Here is an 18004-nt window from a genome sequence, read left to right as displayed (position 1 = left end):
ACATCCCCTTCCGGTCATGAAGTTCATGGGGTAACCTTGGGCCAGTCAGTTTGTCAGCCTAACCAACATCAGAGGGTAGGCTGGAAAGATAAAACAGTAATGTGGTGGAAATAACTACGCACACCACAATGAGGAAATGTAGGTGTTGTTTTGGAAAAAATGCCCCCAAAATTAAATGGTATCAATAGAGTTCATGTGGAGGACAGCAAGGCTCACTTTAGATCCCCGCCCTTGAGCAATGCCTACAAGTAATTACAGTGGTACCTTGGTTCTTGAACTCAATCCGTTCTCGAAGTCTGTTCGACTTCCAAAACGTTTGCAAACCAAGGTGCGGCTTCTGATTGGCCCCGGAAACAATGCTTCCAAAAAACGTTCGCAAGCCAGAACACTTCTGAGTTTGCGGCATTTGGGAGCCAAGCCATTCGGCAGCCTAGGTACCACTGTAATCCTTGCATGGACATTGGGGTGGGAGTCACTGACAAGATGTGAGGTTTTGCTCTGCTCCACGTATTAGCTCTATGAAGGTCATGCAATTTTCTGATGAGGGCTACAGTCTGCAGTGGGGTAGCCAAGATGATGCCCTCCATGTGCTGCACTTCAACTCCCTTCAGTCTCCAATTCCCATCACCCCCAGCCAGCATAGCCACTGGTCAGGGATGATGGGAACTGTAGTCCAACAAACACTGTGACTGCACTATGTTGGCTGCCCTTGGTCTCCAGAATGTGTGAAATGTCAGTGGATGAAATATTGTTTCATATGAGCTATGGAGACAAAGATGTTCTCACTCGTATTTCTCTTTGTATCATACAGTGGAAGAAAGATTCAGAGAATATCGTAGGCATCAGTGCAGTTCTTACTCCATTGGCCGATTTATAAGCGTTGCTGTGCAATGGATTCTGGCGATCAGGAACCCTTCACTGTCACAACAAGCATGCACTAATACTTGGAACAATGTTTGCTGGGACTGGGACAGATTTGTCCGCAAGTCCAACATGGTGGCTATGGGGGATGGCTATGGTTCAGTGGCAGAACATGTATATTGCATGCAGAACGTCCCAGGTTCAATCCCCAACTGGGAGAAAACAGTGTCTGAAATTTTGGGAAGCCACTGTCAATCAGTGTAGACAAAACTGAGACAGATGGGCCAATGGTCTGACTCAATAAAAGGCAGCTCCCTATGTTCCTATGACCAGTGTTTTTCATATGTACATTCAATGGTTTTACTTATAATTACAGTATTATATATTTATTTATACCCCACCTTTTTTCCTGATGGGACTGAAGGCGGCCTACATGTAAAAAGGAAACACTAAAGAAAACAATTAAACATTGTTAGAAGTAAAACTACACACATATATAAAATCTATTAAAACCACACAAATAATTACAATAAAAACAGCATGGCACCAGCCCTCTCATCAAAAGCAGGCAGTTCCCAAAAGAACAAAAGCTTTCACCTGCTGGCGGAAGGACAACAAGGAGGGAGCCAGTCTAACGTCTCTAGGGAAGGAGTTCCAGAGTCTGGGAACAGAAGACCTTTTCCCTATCAAGTGTGCCTGGGAAGGTGGCAGGACTGAGAGAAGGGCTTCTCCAAAGATGTCAACATCCAGGCAGGTTTATATGAGGGAATATGGTCTTTCAGATAGCTTGGACTAAAGCTGTGTAGGGCTTTAAAAGTCATAACCAGTACTTTGAATTGTGCAAAGAAGTCATGTGCTCTCCGGTCTATGATTTGGCTGCAGCTTTTCGAGCCAGTTGAAGTTTCTGAGCACTTTTCAAAGACACCCCACATAAAGTGAGTTATGGTGTTTTCATTTAAATGCTAGATAGCATGGGGGCAGAATAGAACCCTGAAGGACCCCATAAGCCAGGGATGGCCAAACTTGAAAAAAACAACAACCAAAAACAAAAACAAATTCCTATGCCCCACAAATAACCCAGAGGTGCATTTTAAATAAAAGCACACATTCTACTCATGTAAAAACATACTGATTCCTGAACCGTCCGCGGCCGGATTGAGAAGGCAATTGGGCCGCATCTGGCCCACGAGCCTTATGTTGCCTACCCCTGTTCTAGGTGGTATTTACAACTGCGTATGTCAAACTATTGTAAAAGGAGTGAGGGAAATGGACTGTGATTTTCCAGTGGCAAAATAAAACAGTTTGAGTATTACAAAAATACAATATATTTGAATGGAAGCAGTATCTTAAAACAAATGGCTGTAACAAATTTGTAAAATTTGCATTTATAATGCTGACCTCTGCTGATTCCCCACCCCCCAAAAAACATTTGTCATCAACGTCACCAGCCAGATTAACAGACTGATCCTAAAGATAGTGTAAGTTGTAGCTGAACTGGTGCACAGGGCAACACACTGCGATATAGCTGTCAAGTTACTCAGAAGCCTTGTTCCATCTTGAGATGAAGCACAAAACTGAACTTTATTTTCCTGTTCAGTCTAGTCGTCTTCCACAGTGCCATCTAGTGACACTTGTGTTCAAACAGCTAACTCCTCACCCTCCCTGAAGTTAGCACAGAAAAGTAAACACAATAAATAAATAAACTGAATTATTTTAATAGTATACATTACAATTTTTGATGAAGGTCTGGAGAGATCACCTCAGCTTTCAACTTCATTATGTCCTGTTGACAGTCAGCCCTGTTTCACATGAGAATTGCCCCTCAGTGCTTTTAAGGGTTGAATCTACGGCACCGATTTCAGATCTTCTCTGTTGACAAACCTCACATCAACGATCCTGTTTTCTTTACCGATGATGATGAAGTCTGAATTGGGGGGGCACTCCAGAATACAAACTCTCCCATTTTAAAAGGGTTTACACGAATACTATGAGAGCCCAGATCGTATGAGATTTGGGCCTGGACTTAATTTGCCTCATACAGGGACCCACACTGCAACCAGCTAGACTTCTCCCTTTGCCACACTGCACCCCCTTATCTTGGTGCCTGCCATGGCTCTGAACCCAAGGCACAGCTGGGATACCAACACAAAAGAGGAGAAGCAAAGTGCTTCTGTAAAGGCAACCGTCACAGCATGTTGTTAAGCTCCTTACAGGCCCCCAAACCATCTTTATCCCATTCTACTCTTATCTGGGGCGCACCATTGCTATGGTGTCTGAACCATGCCATCACAAACAGGCAGGTAGTGTTTTGGGAGTCTGCAGATGAACCTAAACAGTTGATTTTAAGGAATAATATCCCCAAAAAAGAATGTTAAAAACACAGGAATAAAAACGAGACCGTGAACAAGTCCCAACACAATAACCAGAAACATTATCTTAAAAAAAGTTCTAAAGATGTAAGTGGATGACATGGACAGCACCAGGATACCCGCAATGGTGGAAACAGCACCCTGTAGGACAGGGTAACCAAGGCGGTAGAGAGATTCCACTGCCTTGTCATTCACTCTGGGTTCCTCACTGGCAATGAAGGCATAGGAAATATGGGCTGAGAAGTCTACTGAAAACCCTATGCAGATGACAAGGCTGATCATGGATATGGAGTCAAGGCTCACATTCCAAAAGGCCATGAAACCAGACACACCAACAATAACAGAGGTAATAGCAAAGGTTACCCACAGGGAGCAAAGAGGATTGGGGATGAGCAGCAAGGAAGTAATTAACATGGCACCAGCAGCGCTCAAAACACTATGAATGGTGTTCTTAATTATTACATTGTATTGATCAAAGTATATAAAAGCTGGATGATAAACCATCAGTGATAACTTACAGTCCTCTGCGAGCTGTCTGAACTGGTTTAAAAGTTCCTTCTTCTTCTCTACATTGGTAATATTGATGGTCTGTATGAAAAATCGTGACACTGGAATTTCCATAGCACTAACATTAACATCCCACTCAGATTCTGGATGTACTCTAAACAGGGCTGATAAATTGCCAATAAATGAACTTCGGTCATTTAAATTTGAAGAAATGCCTTTTGCAACAGTTTGGTAAGTTCTCAACCATGACTCTGAAAGATCCTTGTCCACATAGGATAGATTTTCCATTGATTGCATGCAGTTCTCAAGATCTGCACGGACAGATGAATTCCAATACGGTATGCTTTCCTTAACGATAACCATGACCCTGGGGCCATACTCAGAAAAATATTTTTCTTCCAGGTCATAATACGGAATGACATAAGAACGATCTACAGCTAGATTTCGGACATTTATTCCTTCTTTAAGTTGTCCGCACCCATAACTACTACTTACCAGGTATGCCAGATACAGGACTGTCACAAACAACTTGGTCCAGGTGTGCATCAGGAAGGGGCCATAGTAATTTTTAAAGAAGCCATTCATGGGATGCTCAATCTCTGCTCCAGTGGACTCATCAATAAACCCTCCTATACAGCACCTGTTATACATAGGACTCTTCGAATCTTGAGGCTTATCCATCACTTTCTGGAATGTTAGCCAATGCCTGTTGCTTTCTTCTCTTCGGCCATTAAGAGCAATAACTGCCCCAAGGAAAGTCAGGTTGTAGATGTAGCAGAACACAAAGGCTGTGCCTGTATACAAGCAAAATGACCGAATGGACATGAAGGAACTTTCAATTCCAATGTAGAAGGCTAAAACGTCGGTAAGTGTTGTGATGGTAACGGAGATAGCTGCATCTGCGTAGGTGTCAGCCATCCGATCTTTGACACACTTCTTCACTTGAGTCTTCTGCCAGCAGGACACCAGGATGAACATGTCATCAACACCAACCCCTGAAGAACAGGAACTATTGATCATGCCAGTTGCAAACATGCCACAGGAGAAACATGTGAATATATAGATATATACAAGAGGAACACACCTAGTCATTTTTTATTTACAGATTAGTAAGTTATATTAATATTGCAATTCTATATATAAAACAGAGAGCCCTGTGATGCCTTAATAACAAAAGACTTCCGTTGGAGACAATGGCAAGCTTTCCCCCAGACTTCACTGTAGTTACGGACAGGATGCCATGAGCTAGACAGAGACATCCAGCCTGTGTTCTACCAGTTCGCCACTCTGGTGCACACAACTGGAACCTTACAGTGCAATACTATACCTCTCTACTCAAAAGTAAAGGTAAAGGGACCCCTGACCATTAGGTCCAGTCGTGGCTGACTCTGGGGTTGTGGTGCTCATCTCGCTTTATTGGCCAAGACAGCCGGTGTACAGCTTCTGGGTCATGTGGTCAGCATGACTAAGCCGCTTCTGGCGAACCAGAGCAGCGCACGGAAACGCCGTTTACCTTCCCGCCGGAGCGGTACCTATTTATCTACTTGCACTCTGACGGGCTTTTGAACTGCTAGGTTGGTAGGAGCAGGGACCGAACAACGGGAGCTCACCCCATCACAGGGATTTGAACCACCGACCTTCTGATCGGCAAGTCCTAGGCTCTGTGGTTTAACCCACAGCCCCACCTACTCAAAAGTAAGTCTCACTAAATTCAATGCAGCTTACTCCCAAGTAAGTGGGTATAGCTGATCATAGTGCAGATCATAGAATTGGAAGGGACCCTGAGGTTCATCTAGTTCAAGACCCTGCAATGCAGGAATATGCAGCTGTTCCGTAGCCTAAGAAGATTAACCATGACAGAGCACCATAGAGCAGAGCTTTCCAAACTGTGTGTCGCGACATGTTAGTGTGTTGGCTACAGTGTGCTGTGCAAACGCTCCCAGTGCTCCTCTAGGGACTGGAAAAGGGGTTAGTTTAACCTACGGTTTGCTAGTCAAACTGAATTACTGTGTCCTGAAATGACACATGTCTAAAAAGTGTGTTACAAGTATGAAAAGTTTGGAAAGCTCTGCCATAGAGAAACTAGAATTCTTAGCACAGTTCAGGAAAATAATAGATGGGTGAAAGTTCTCTTTCATATTTAGATATTCTCATCAAAAGCCCACTGGATAGAGCATGAGGAATGCATACATTTGCCCACTTACCAAGTATAAGAAAGGGTGAATTTGCAGCCGTGATAACAAATGGCATTCCACAAAACAGCAGTAATCCAAAGCTGCTGACGACAGATAATCCTGCTGACATCACCCCAAAAAATGAAACCCAAATTTTTGTCCGTACACAATCCATCCTGTAAAGCAGATAAAGAAGAGCATATCTAGATTCAGAGTTTCAATGTGTATGTGCCAATTTACGCCCTTTGAGAAATGGAAACCTGCAGAGGTATCAGTACTGGATTACCCAATAGGCAGACTAAGCATGTGTTTAGTGTACCAATGATCAAAAGCCACTCTAGGTAGTGATAACAGCGTCTCTTCAGTCTATGTGTGGGCTTTGCTCTGTCTATACTTGTCTATACTCTGTAGAAACTTGACCAGTAGACAACCAAAAAGCATGGAAAACAGATTTAAAAGCATCTAGTGGAATATGGCATTTCATGGTACATGTGCCAATTTGCTCCCTCCTGCGTATTAAAGATTTGCCCATGTTGAAAAAGAGGGATGTTCCCTGCAGAGCCGTAGCTAGGTGATCTTGCACCCCTGACAGAACCATCCAGATTGCACTCCTTAGCCATGGACAAATTAGCTCTTCTTTCCGCCTCTCTCCAACGCCCCCTTCCACCCATTCAATTCACCCTTTATTTAAAACCATTTCTTATAAGGCAATAATCAATATTTATACTTATGGACACATTTTTAGCCTATTTTGCACCACCCCTAGCTACGGCCCTGGTTCCCTCCCTCTCCCAAGAATTATGGGGTGAGAAGTTACCTTGCACATGATACAATTGTAAAGACTATTGTTAAAAAATATGCGATAGTGGCCAATGGGATCACTTTGCCAGTAAGTTTTTCCAGTTCTTCTTTTTTTGATACTGAGGAAATATAGAATACCTGTCAGGTTAGGGGTGGGGAAAGAAGGAAGAACATAGAGTGTTAAATAATCTGTCTCTTAATTTATAGCTTAATGTTCTCAAGGGCTAAGAAGACAGGCTAAGAATAATCATAAAATGAATAGTTATTATTATTGCTTGTTCCTTCATAGTATTTTTTTTTTAGTGTGATTACTGATGAGCTCCAAAACATGGCAACTTAATTCCAAATTAAAGCGTGTTGCATGGCGATCTAAAATAATAATAATAAAAAATTCACTTGCCAAGTTTTCCCAAGATGAGTTTCATCCTACAAGTGTCAATTTAGGAGCGGCTGGAAGAAAGCCACTTACCCGGATGAATTTGAACTTTAAGGAGTCCAGCACGCCGGGGATGCGCTTCAGAAAGGCCTTCAGCCAGATCTTGCTGGCCTCGCGCCTCGAAGACACGTCATTCTGCAAGAAATAGATGAGGCGCATCGCTTTGGCCCCGCGCAAGGGGCGCACCGGGCCGACTCCGGGAAGCAGCTTCTCCCCACCCAGGAAGGGGCCGAGGAAAAGGCCGTCTTCGGTGATGGGGAAAGTCAGGGTAGGCAGCAGCGCCTCGATCCTGCCCGGGTCGCCTTGCACGGCGCTGAGCAGCGGGTTGGGGCTGCTGCACGTGGCGTTCCCAGTGCGCGCGCAAAGGCTGTCGAAGGAGACGCCGCCGATGGCGATCCTCCGGAAAGCGGCGTCCAGGGCCAGCAGCTCGGCGAAGGCCTCCCGGGTGAGGAGCGAGTCCTCGTCGGCCACGGCGATGAAGGAGGCGAAGGAGCCCTCGGTGCTCAGCCTCTGCGGGGAGAAGCGCGCGGCGTCGTCCGTCGGGAAGTGCGCCAGGACGAAACGGCGCTCCGCCTTGGCGGGGCCTCCGATGGGCGTGTACATGCCTTCGAGGTCGCCGAGGTCGTTGCGGGGCAGGTACTTGAAGCCGGCGCCCAGCCCGCCCGTCAGCGCCAAGGGCACGAGCAGGAAGGGCCACGGGTGCGCGCCCACCAAGCCGCCCAAGTCCCGCAGCATGCGCGACAGGGGCCGTTCCACGCAGTCCGTGTGCAAGCGGCGCAGTCCCCGGGCCGCCATCGCCTGCCTGCTTCTTTCCCCGTCGAGACAGCCGCTTGCGGCTTCGGGGCCGGCTGCTCCCGTCGCAGGGTGGGCGTCGCCATCCGTTGCCGGGCGGACGTTATTTCTCCTGACGTGGCTGCGTTCCACGCGCCCGCCGCCGCGGCCTCCAGCTCGGACGCCCAAGGCCCGGCGGGCGTCGCATCAGAGGGAAGCGGGGCTGGCCCTCGGCTGCCTTTCCTCGGGCTCGCGTTCCATCTGGCAATGCCAGGGCCGGATTTAGGTTTGATGAGGCCCTAAGCTACTGAAGGGGCCCTTTCTATGCCCTTTGCCAGCAACAAATTGCCGCTGTTTCTTGTGTGGAATATATGCTATGGTAATTTACGGACCTAATAGGTATCTAAAGCCATTTGCACATGTTGCCATGCAACCAGACCATGCAGAATGTAGGCACCCTATATATAGAAATGAGCAAACCAGTGATATTTTAGGGAGCAGGATAGCAGGCAGGGCTCATTACAGTCATACCTCATGTTACGTTTGCTTCATGATACATTTTTTCAGGTTGGCGTCTCGCAGTGACCTGGAAGTACCGGAAAGGGTTACTTCCGGGTTTCGCCGTATGCGCAGACGCGCAAAATGACATCATGCGCAGAAGCGGCAAATCCCAACCCGCACGTGCCGCTGCGGGTTGCGTTCTGCTCATGTTGCGAACGGAGCTCCAGAATGGATCCTGTTCGCAACCAGAGGTACCACTGTACTTGCATCATAGGAGCCTACACAACACAAAACACTGTTGCTGTATGTAGGTTTTATTTTGTTTTCTATCTTATATTTTGGAAATGTACATCCAGGTTTTTTCCCTTTAAATTTTCTGGGGGCCTCCAAGAGAGAGGGGCCCTAAGCTACATGAATCTGGCACTAGGGAATGCCCACCTTTTGGCCAAACAAATCTTTTGTACTGTTGGAAATGGTGAAAATATTTGCAGAGGCGATACCAGCAATGTGTATTTCCATCCCCCAAGCACAGATACGTGCATGATGCGAGTCAACGGTATAAAACTTGGTACTGTATAAGGTGAGCGGTATAAAGCTTGGGATGTAAAGTGCTGAGGGGTCAAAGATGTGGTTTAATAAAGAAGATTTACTTTTAGCAGGTATGTTGGTGACAACCACAGTGAAATAGGAACAGTGTGTTTACACCTTTGGGCCGATAACATGCCTCTGCTTTTGGTAGGGTGTTCGTCCTGGAATGACAAAAAATTTAAAGGAAAAGTACTGCAGGGGTAATTAAAACACACCAGTTGAGAGAAGGACTTCACTATTGGTCTGATTTGATACACTGGGCAAAATATATTGGATATAATATACAACTTGTGGGAAAAGTTGCGGAAAGAGGGTTTAAAATTTACGGCTTGTTGTGTGCTGAAAGAGAACTATATGAAAATGATGTACCTTTGGTATTTGACTCCTAGAAGATTAGCAAAAATGTATAAAAACACTTCCAATTTATGCTGGAAGTGTAAGGAAAAAGAAGGCACATTTTACCACATGTGGTGGGCATGCAAATTGGCAAAAGAATTCTGGGAAATAATATATAATGAACTGAAAAAATGTTTAAGACAAACTTTGCCAAAACCCCCCTCAGAATCTTTCTTTTTGTGAATAATAGGAGAAATAACAAAGGACTTTAAAAGGTTGTTTATGTATGTGACAACAGTTGCAAGAATGCTTTTTGTACAGAAATGGAAAAAAGAGAAGGTCCCAACCAAAGAAGAATGGAAAACCATTATGATGGACTATACCAAAATGGCAAAAATGACCATGAAGATCAGACACTAAGATGACAAGAAATTCAGCAAAGAGTGAGAATTTTTTTTAGAGTACCTTAAAGATCATTGTAGATGATTTTAAAACGTTAGCAGGATTATTATAACACTTATAATGTAATAAGACTAAAGTTTAAAAAAAGGATTTAAAACGAGTTTGAAAAATAGATAAATATTGGAAAGCAGGGGGTGAGGTGGGGGGAAGTCTGGGGATTCAAGTAATCTCTAATATGAAAAAACTGAAATGATTTAAATGTATAAGAACACTGTTAAAAAATGAAAAATTTTATATATATATATATATATATATATATATATATATATATATATAGACCATTGGTCTGATTATGTGAAATTACCGTATTTTTTGCTCTATAAGACTCATTTTTTTCCTCCTAAAAAGGGGAAATGTGTGTGCGTCTTATGGAGCGAATGTAGACTGCGCAGCTATCCCAGAAGCCAGAACAGCAAGAGGAATTGCTGCTTTCGCTGTGCAGTGATCCCTCTTGTTGTTCTGGCTTCTGAGATTCAGAATATTTTTTTTCTTGTTTTCCTTCTCTAAAAACTAGGTGCGTCTTATGGTCTGGTGCGTCTTATAGAGCGAAAAATACGGTAGTAATAAAAAGTATTGCAAGAAGGACCTCAGTGCAACAGTAGCCTCTTCCTCTTGCGGTTCACATCAGTTATGCATAATCTGTGGATTTAAAAGGGTAAATAAATACTGTGAACAAATATGGTTTGTGTTCACCATTCCTGAACCTGAGTTAATGCCTGAATGGAGGGAATTTCTGTATCTGTGTCTGCTTAGAGCAGAATTCTTTGGAGGAAGATAAGAGAGTGTTGTGTATGTGCAGAAATTAGCCTATTGTCCTGAGGTAAAATTTACTTTCTGCCTTCCATCCATTTTGCCTCTGGCCCTGCCCACCACTGGCGTGTGTTCCCCCACTCAGAATGTCATCCAGAAGGGAACCTTTTCTACTCCCTATTTACATTGTATACTGCAATAGTGAATAAAAGTAAAGGTACCCCTGACCGTTAGGTCCAGTCGCGGACAACTCTGGGGTTGCGGCGCTCATCTCGCTTTACTGGCCGAGGGAGCTGGTGTACAGCTTCCGGGTCATGTGGCCAGCATGACTAAGCCACTTCTGGCGAAACCAGAGCAGCGCATAGAAACGCCATTTACCTTCCTGCTAGAGCAGTACCTATTTATCTACTTGCACTTTGCCGTGCTTTCGAACTGCTAGGTTGGCAGGAGCTGGGACTGAGCAACGGGAGCTCACCCCGTCACGGGGATTCGAACCGCCGACCTTATGATCGGCAAGCCCTAGGCTCAGTGGTTTAATCCAATATTCTGTGGGTATGGTTTGAGATATAACTGTCTAATTTCTACAGATTAGATTAAATCATAAAGATTCCAGACTGCTACTTCTTCACTTCTCCAGAAATAGCAGCTGCTAGGTGGGCAGGAGCTGGGACCGAACAACGGGAGCTCACCCCATCGCGGGGATTCAAACCACCAACCTTCTGGTGGGCAAGCCCTAGGCTCTGTGGTTTAGACCACAGTGCCACCCGCATCCCTGCAATAATGAATACAGTACTGTAATATTGAAGTTTCACACTGCCCTGTCTTAACATGGAAATTCCCTTCTCACGAAGAAGAAGAGAATCCAGATTCTGTGCTGTTGGAATTTCCCTGCTGCCAAACTTCACATTGACTGTCCTGTGTCTTCTACTTATGGGAAGGAATTCTGGACCAGGGGAATCTCAGAATACAACCACCTCCAGTTGAAAAGGGATTTCTTGATTTGCCTCTTAGAAGCATTCATACCACCACCATCAATGCAGACAGTGCTCTCTCCTTTCCATACCGCATCCCCCTATACATAAATCATTTCGTTTCATTTTGCCGACTTGGAACCTGAGGAGCAGCTAGGACAAGAAGCCAGGAGTTTCTGCTAAGATTAAAAGGCAATCGCCACAGCATGTTGTTACAGAATGAGTTCAAACAGTCACCTGAGCAATCTCTATCCCACATTCATTTATTTTGGGTGTGCCATACTGTCAGCAAATGACTGGAATGTGCTTTGCCAAATAAACATGTATTGTTTTGGAGTCTTGTAACAAACCATAACACCTTTCAAGTGAAAATTTTAAGCCAAGTGGTGTATTTACATGACATAAATAGGAAGATTAGATAGCTATGGAACATAAGGAACAACTGAACATATTAACAAGCTATTTACAGGCAATATAGATGGATTATGGTTTTTCCTTCCATGTTCACAATCACTAGTTCCATTTTTCATTCTAAAACCTCAATTTCCCCATAACATTTCCTTCTAGAAAACCGAGTTCCTCAATCTTGTTTCCATATGGACAATGTTTTCCTTAAACATTGGGTGAATTTTCAATGCCCTTGCTATCATTTTGGTCCTCTTTGTTTGAAACTTCACCACAAAACCCAAAGAATGTTAAAAATACAGGAATAAAAACGAGACCGTGAAGAGACCCGAAAAAAATAACTAGAAACATTATCTTAAAAAAGGTTCTGAAGACGTAAGTGGATGACATGGGCAGCACAAGGATGCCCACAATGGTGGAAACAGCGGCCTGTAGGATAGGGAAACCAAGGCGGTAGAGAGCTTCCACTGCCTTATCGTTCACTTTGGGTTTCTCACTGGAAACAAAGGCATAGGAAATATGAGCAGAGAAGTCTACTGAAAACCCTATGCAAATTACAAGGTTGATCATAGATATGGAGTCAAGATTCACATTCCAGAGGGCCATGAAACCAGTAACACCAACAAAAACAGATACAATAGTAAATGTTACCCACAGAGAGCAAAGAGGATTGGGGATGAGCAGCAAGGAAGTTACTAACATGGCACCAGCAGCAATCAAAACATTTTGAATGGTGTATTCCATTATTACAGCAAATTGATCAAAATATATAAAAGCTGGATGATAAACCAATAGTGGCGTCTCACAGTCCTCAGCAAGTTGTCTCATTTGGTTTAAAAGATTTTTCTCATGTACTGCAGTAGTAACATTGACGGTCTGTATGAAAAACCGTGATGCAACTATTTCAGTAGCACTAATATTAACATCCCACTCATACTCTGGATTTGCTTGGAAAAGAGTCTTTAAGTTAGTCATAAATGACATACGGTCATCTAAATTTAAAGATGCCCCTTTTGCAACCATTTCATAAGATCTCAGCCATGACTCGGATAATCTCTTATCCACATAGGAGGACTCTTCAAACAACTGCATGCAGTTCTCAAGATCTGCACGGACAGATGAATTCCAATATGGTATGCTTTCTGTAACAGCAACCATGAGCCTTGGGCCATACTCAGTAAAATGTTTTTCTTCTGAGTCATAATACGCAACGACATAAGAACGATCTACAGCTAGGTGTCGAACATTTATACCTTCTTTAAGTTGACTGCACCCGTAAACACTACTAACCAGGTATGCCAGATAAAGGACTACCACAGACAACTTGGTCCTGGTGTGCATCAGGAAGGGTGCATAGTGATTTTTAAAGAAGCCATACATGGGATGTTCAGTCTCTGTTCCAGTGGACTCATCGAAAGCCCCTCCTATACAGCACCTGTTATACATAGGGCTCTTCGAATCCTGAGGCTTATCCATCACTTTCTTGAACGTGAGCCAATGCTTGTTGCTCTCTTCCCTTCGGCCATTAAGAGCAAGAACTGCCCCAAGGAAAGTCAGGTTGTAGATGTAGCAAAACACAAAGGCTGTGCCCGTATACAAACAAAATGACTGAATAGACACAAGGGAACTTTCAACTCCAATGTAGAAGGCCAAAACGTCGGTAAGTGTTGTGATGGTAACGGAGACAGCTGCCTTTGCATAGGTGTCAGCCATCCGTTCTATGACTCCCTTCTTCACTTTCGTCTGCTGCCAGCAGGATACCAGGATGAACATGTCATCAACACCAACCCCTGAAGAATAGAAAAATATGTAACATACTAGTTCCAAACATGCCATAGGAGAACAACATGGATATTTACTAGGGAAACACACCTAGTCATTTATTGACAGTGGTACCTTGGTTCTCGAACGCCTTGCGACTCAAACGTTTTGGCTCCCAAATGCGGCAAACCCGGAAGTGAGTGTTCTGGTTTGCAAACGTTCTTCAGAACCTGAATGTCTGACACGGCTTCCAATTGGCTGCGGGAAGCTCCTGCAGCCAATCGGAAGCCGCGCATTGGTTTTTGAACAGTTTCGGAATCTGGAACGGATTCCGTTCGAGAACCGAGGCATGGCTGTATTTACAAATCGGAAACCTACTTTTCTTTATAAAATATTTGAGTGCTTTACAAAGAATGTTCAGGAATTTATAACAGCAGGGATAGAAAAGCATTGGCTTGCGTAAACACACTGCACACAAAGCAAGCTTTCCTTGTTCCACACAAGTTTTCATTTTGGGGACATTCCCCTCATGTAGGAGGAGCAATCAAGGCCAGATCTGCCCTTTGCTAATAAATGTTTTGAAGGCGTGTGATGAAAAATGTGTGCATATGCCCATTGATAGCATCATAGAATTATAGTGTTGGAAGAGATCGGAGGAGTCATCTGGCCCTGCAACACATGTGATATAAAACTTTTCTGCTCACTTATGTAATTTCAAATAAAAAAAGAAGAATAAGCATTAAATTCTCCAAATGATCATAGTTTTATATGGGATTACTGCCCAATACCTACTTTAGGCACACCCATCGAAAGCCCAATGGATAAGAAGGCATGAGGAATGTATTGACTTACCAAGTATAAGAAAGGGTGAATTTGCAGCTGTGATAACAAATGGCACCCCACAAAACAGCAGTAATCCAAAGCTGCTGACGACAGATAATCCTGCTGACATCACCCCAAAAATTGCAATCCAAATTTTTGTCCGTACACAATCCATCCTGTAAAGCAGATAAAGAAGAATTATGTTTGGGTTCAGAGTTCCGTGGTAATGTGCCAATTTGCAGCTTCCTTGAACAAAATGACAGTGCCACACAGCAGTTGCACGTATTTCTTGCAACTGTAAGAAATAGAAATTCTCTAGGGTTTAATAATGATGGAGTTCACAGATGGCGAATACTTGCATTTTTAAGAAACTTATCTTTATGATTTGTAAAGGAGACCTTTGTATGGGTTAACACTTTATTATCTCTTTGGAACTGTGCTGTACCTTTGTCCTTTGGTTTTTATGGGCTGTGACGTTTCATAGGTTACATTTTTAATTTGTTTTATTTTTGTTATTATTGCACTTTTTATTATTAACTTTTATTAAAATTTTTTACCGCCCTTCAACCCAATGATCTTATATTGAACACAAAAATACATACTAAATCAAGAAAATATTACGGGGGGGGGGGAGGAATAAATAGAAACAGTAACTTTGAGAAATTGAAACTGACAGAGAGTGAACAAGCCACTCTAGCTATTGAGAACATTGCCTCCTCCGTCTGCTAGTGGGCTTCACTCTACATAGTAGGCCTACATTTGGGCCAGATCTCTGACTCCATTTTGCTGCAGTGTTTTTCATGAGACTTTCACTTCATTTGCTGAGTGACACTTTCCCAATTAGCTTTCAATACAGTGGTACCCTGGGTTACAGACGCTTCAGGTTACGGACTCCACTAACCCAGAAATAATACCTCGGGTTAAGAACTTTGCTTCAGGATGAGAACAGAAATCGTGCTCCAGCAGTGTGGCAGCAACGGGAGGCCCCATTAGCTAAAGTACCTCAGGTTAAGAACAGTTTCAGGTTAAGAACGGACCTCCAGAACGAATTAAGTTCTTAACCGAGGTACCACTGTACTGGGATTTCTTTAAGCAGATCTACCCATCTACAATACTTCACTTAGCTAGTGCATATTGCAGATCTACCTGTGATGGTGGGGTGGGGGTGGGGGACAGGGATTTCCCCTCCCTCTCCAAAGAATTAAGGTGGGGAGATTACCTTGCACATGATACAATGGAAAAGAATATTGTTAAAAAATATGTGACAGAAACCAATGGGATCACGCGCTTGGTAATTTTTCCAAATTCTTTCTGTCTGGATTCTGAGGAAAAATAGGTCACCTGCCAAGTGAGGAAAGAAAGAATAAGACAAACTATTGCATAATAGATCTCTTAAGATGTAGCTTAATATTCTGGAGGGTATCAAGGCTGGCTAAGAAAAATCATAAAATGAATGGTTATATTGTAATTTCCTTCACTGCATTATGTAAACAACAACAACAACAACAACGGTTAGTTGGAAGCTCCAGAAAGTGGCAACTTCATTCCATGGAAATACTTTTTGCACGATAATTTTTAAAACTCTCTGCCCAGTTTTTTCAAGCCTGTTTAATTTCAGCAACCCTACACGCGTCCACTGAGAAGAACATCACATTTTACTTCCATGTTTAGCGGACATGGGACTGCAGCCTAAAAAAGGCATTCCTCTTCCATATCAGTTTAATATAATCTAAAAGATTGAGGGTGGTCTGATTTAAAGCTCTGCCTTTGCTCATTCTGGGTATGGTGGGAGGGAAGGTTTCCAATGGTTGCTCATCCTCCACTGCTCCCCTTCAGAGCACCAAGCCATTCTTTAATAAAGGATATGCATATTTTTAAAACGTGTATTTTTGAGGTTAGAGAATATAGGTCATGGCACCTACATACTGTACATCTTAATCATAATGCTGGACTCTGATCTCAGGCCTGGAGAGCCCTCTGATGTCTATTTACCTGGGCCCCACAATATTTTATTCAAGTTGGCACCCATGGCTGTATGCATATAAATTCGTTATTATATTGTTATGCAAGGGGAGGGTTGCATCGTGCAGGTACTAGCTAGCCCCATCCTAACATATAAGCCACAGAGTCAGCGCAGCTCTGAGCTTCCTCCGCATCCCTTTTTCGTCCCGGCTTTTGGATGGCAAGGCTGGGGCAGGGTCTGTCCTCCTGCTTCTACTGCCCTAGGAGCCTTTCGGGCGAGGAAAGCCAACCCACGCTTGAGAACCTCGACGGCTTTTTATCAAAGCGAAGGACGCAACTGCCGAGCACAAGGCAGTGCCGTCGCAAAGTGGTTTGACCAAAGTTGCCCGCCTCCCGAGACGTGCACGCGCGGCGCTTACCCGGGTGAAATGGAGGTTCATAGTGCTCAGCACGACGGGGATGCGCTCCAGAAAGGTCTCGATCCAGACCTTGCTGGCCTGTCGCTGCGAAGCTCCGTCCTCCTGGAAGAAGTAGAAGAGGCGCATGGCCCGGGCTGCCCGGACGGGGCGCGCAGTGCCATTTCCCGGGCCCAGCACGACGTCGCCCAGGAAGTAGCCCAGGAACACGTGGCTCTGGTAGAGCGGGAAGGTGAGCGAGGGCAGCAGCGTCTCTATGGCGGCCGCGTCGCCCTCGACGGCGGTGATCAGCGGGTTGGGGCTCAGGCAAGTGTTGTTCCAGCGCGCGCAGAGGTCCGCGAAGTTTCGCTCCCCGGCGGTCATCGCCCGCACCGCCGAGTCCAGCTCCAGCAGCTCCGTGAAGGCCGCCTTGGTGAGCACCGAGTCGCTCCCCCCGGAGGCGGAGGCCACGGCGATGAAGGAGGCGAAGGAGCCCTCGGTGCTCAGCCTCTGCGGGGAGAAGCGCCGGGCGTCGTCTGTCGGGAAGTGCGTCCGGATAAAGCAACGCTCCGCCTTGGCGGGGCCCCCGACGGGCGTGTACTGGCCCTCGATGTCGTTGGCCTCGCGGCTGCGCAGCATCACGAAGCCCGTGCCCAGCCCGACGGTGAGCGCCACGGGCGCCAGCAGGAAGGGCCACGGGTGCGCGCCCACCAAGGCCCCGAAGTGGCGGAGCGCGCGCGACAGGGGACGCTCCACGCAGTCCGTGTGGCAGCCGCGGGGCGCCATCGTCCAGGGAGCCGCGACGTCGCGTCCGCGCCGCTGGGCGGGTGCTCTGCGTGGTGCGGCCGCTCTTCCCGGTGCGCCGTCGGAGGGTGGGCGCCGCCGTCCGTTGCCCGGCGGGCGTTATTTCGCCGGGCGCGGCTGCGTTCCAGTTCCACGCGTCCACCACCGTGGCCTCCTCCTGCTCGGGCTCCTAAGGCGCTGCAGACTTGGACGGGAGGGGCGGCAGTGGGGGGTGGACATCATATTAGGGAAAGCAAGGTTGGCCCTCTTCGGCCCCTGCTTGGGCTCGCGTTCTATCTATCTCGCAATGTCCACATTTTTGTGCAACAAATCTTTTGCGTTGTTGGAA

At 45.3% G+C, this 18004-nt stretch overlaps 2 protein-coding genes and 1 long non-coding RNA gene across 7 annotated transcripts in view; 1 reads left to right on the top strand and 2 right to left on the bottom strand.

Moving 5' to 3' along the window:
- LOC307199312 overlaps positions 1–1297 on the top strand; it is a 66201-nt gene extending 64904 nt beyond the window's left edge. Inside the window, exon 4 of one of the 2 annotated variants that reach the window (XR_013831857.1) lies at positions 812–1297. This is a non-coding gene — a long non-coding RNA (uncharacterized lncRNA). The remainder of the gene's footprint in view (positions 1–811) is intronic. The other variant, XR_013831858.1, reaches the window with a different exon arrangement.
- Positions 1298–2556: 1259 nt separating this feature from the next.
- Positions 2557–7996, bottom strand: LOC307199078 (patched domain-containing protein 3-like). 3 transcript variants are annotated; one of them, XM_079946687.1, is made up of 4 exons: positions 7182–7996; positions 6729–6850; positions 5942–6087; positions 2557–4732 (listed from the first exon to the last, which is right to left on the bottom strand). In XM_079946687.1, exons 1-4 carry the CDS (start codon positions 7941–7943, stop codon positions 3204–3206), a joined length of 2559 nt encoding a protein of 852 aa, XP_079802813.1. In that variant the 5' UTR covers positions 7944–7996; the 3' UTR covers positions 2557–3203. The 3 variants fall into 3 exon arrangements, 2 of the variants coding, with proteins under 2 accessions (XP_079802813.1, XP_079802814.1); XM_079946688.1 differs by lacking the exon at positions 6729–6850 and having other exon boundaries at positions 4570–4732; XR_013831810.1 differs by lacking the exon at positions 2557–4732 and having other exon boundaries at positions 5952–6087; positions 6729–6831.
- Positions 7997–11772: 3776 nt separating this feature from the next.
- Positions 11773–17687, bottom strand: LOC307199071 (patched domain-containing protein 3-like). Of its 2 annotated transcripts, XM_079946658.1 has the most exons (4): positions 16897–17673; positions 15735–15856; positions 14546–14691; positions 11773–13722 (listed from the first exon to the last, which is right to left on the bottom strand). In XM_079946658.1, the coding sequence occupies exons 1-4, from the start codon at positions 17656–17658 to the stop codon at positions 12140–12142; spliced, it is 2613 nt and encodes an 870-aa protein (XP_079802784.1). In that variant the 5' UTR covers positions 17659–17673; the 3' UTR covers positions 11773–12139. The 2 variants fall into 2 exon arrangements, with proteins under 2 accessions (XP_079802784.1, XP_079802785.1); XM_079946659.1 differs by lacking the exon at positions 15735–15856 and having other exon boundaries at positions 13559–13722; positions 16897–17687.
- Between the last annotated feature and the right edge of the window lie 317 nt (positions 17688–18004).

This window comes from Podarcis cretensis, assembly GCF_951804945.1.
Source record: "Podarcis cretensis genome assembly, chromosome: 12".
Classification (NCBI taxonomy): domain Eukaryota; kingdom Metazoa; phylum Chordata; class Lepidosauria; order Squamata; family Lacertidae; genus Podarcis; species Podarcis cretensis.
This window is presented reverse-complemented; position numbering and strand designations above follow the sequence as displayed.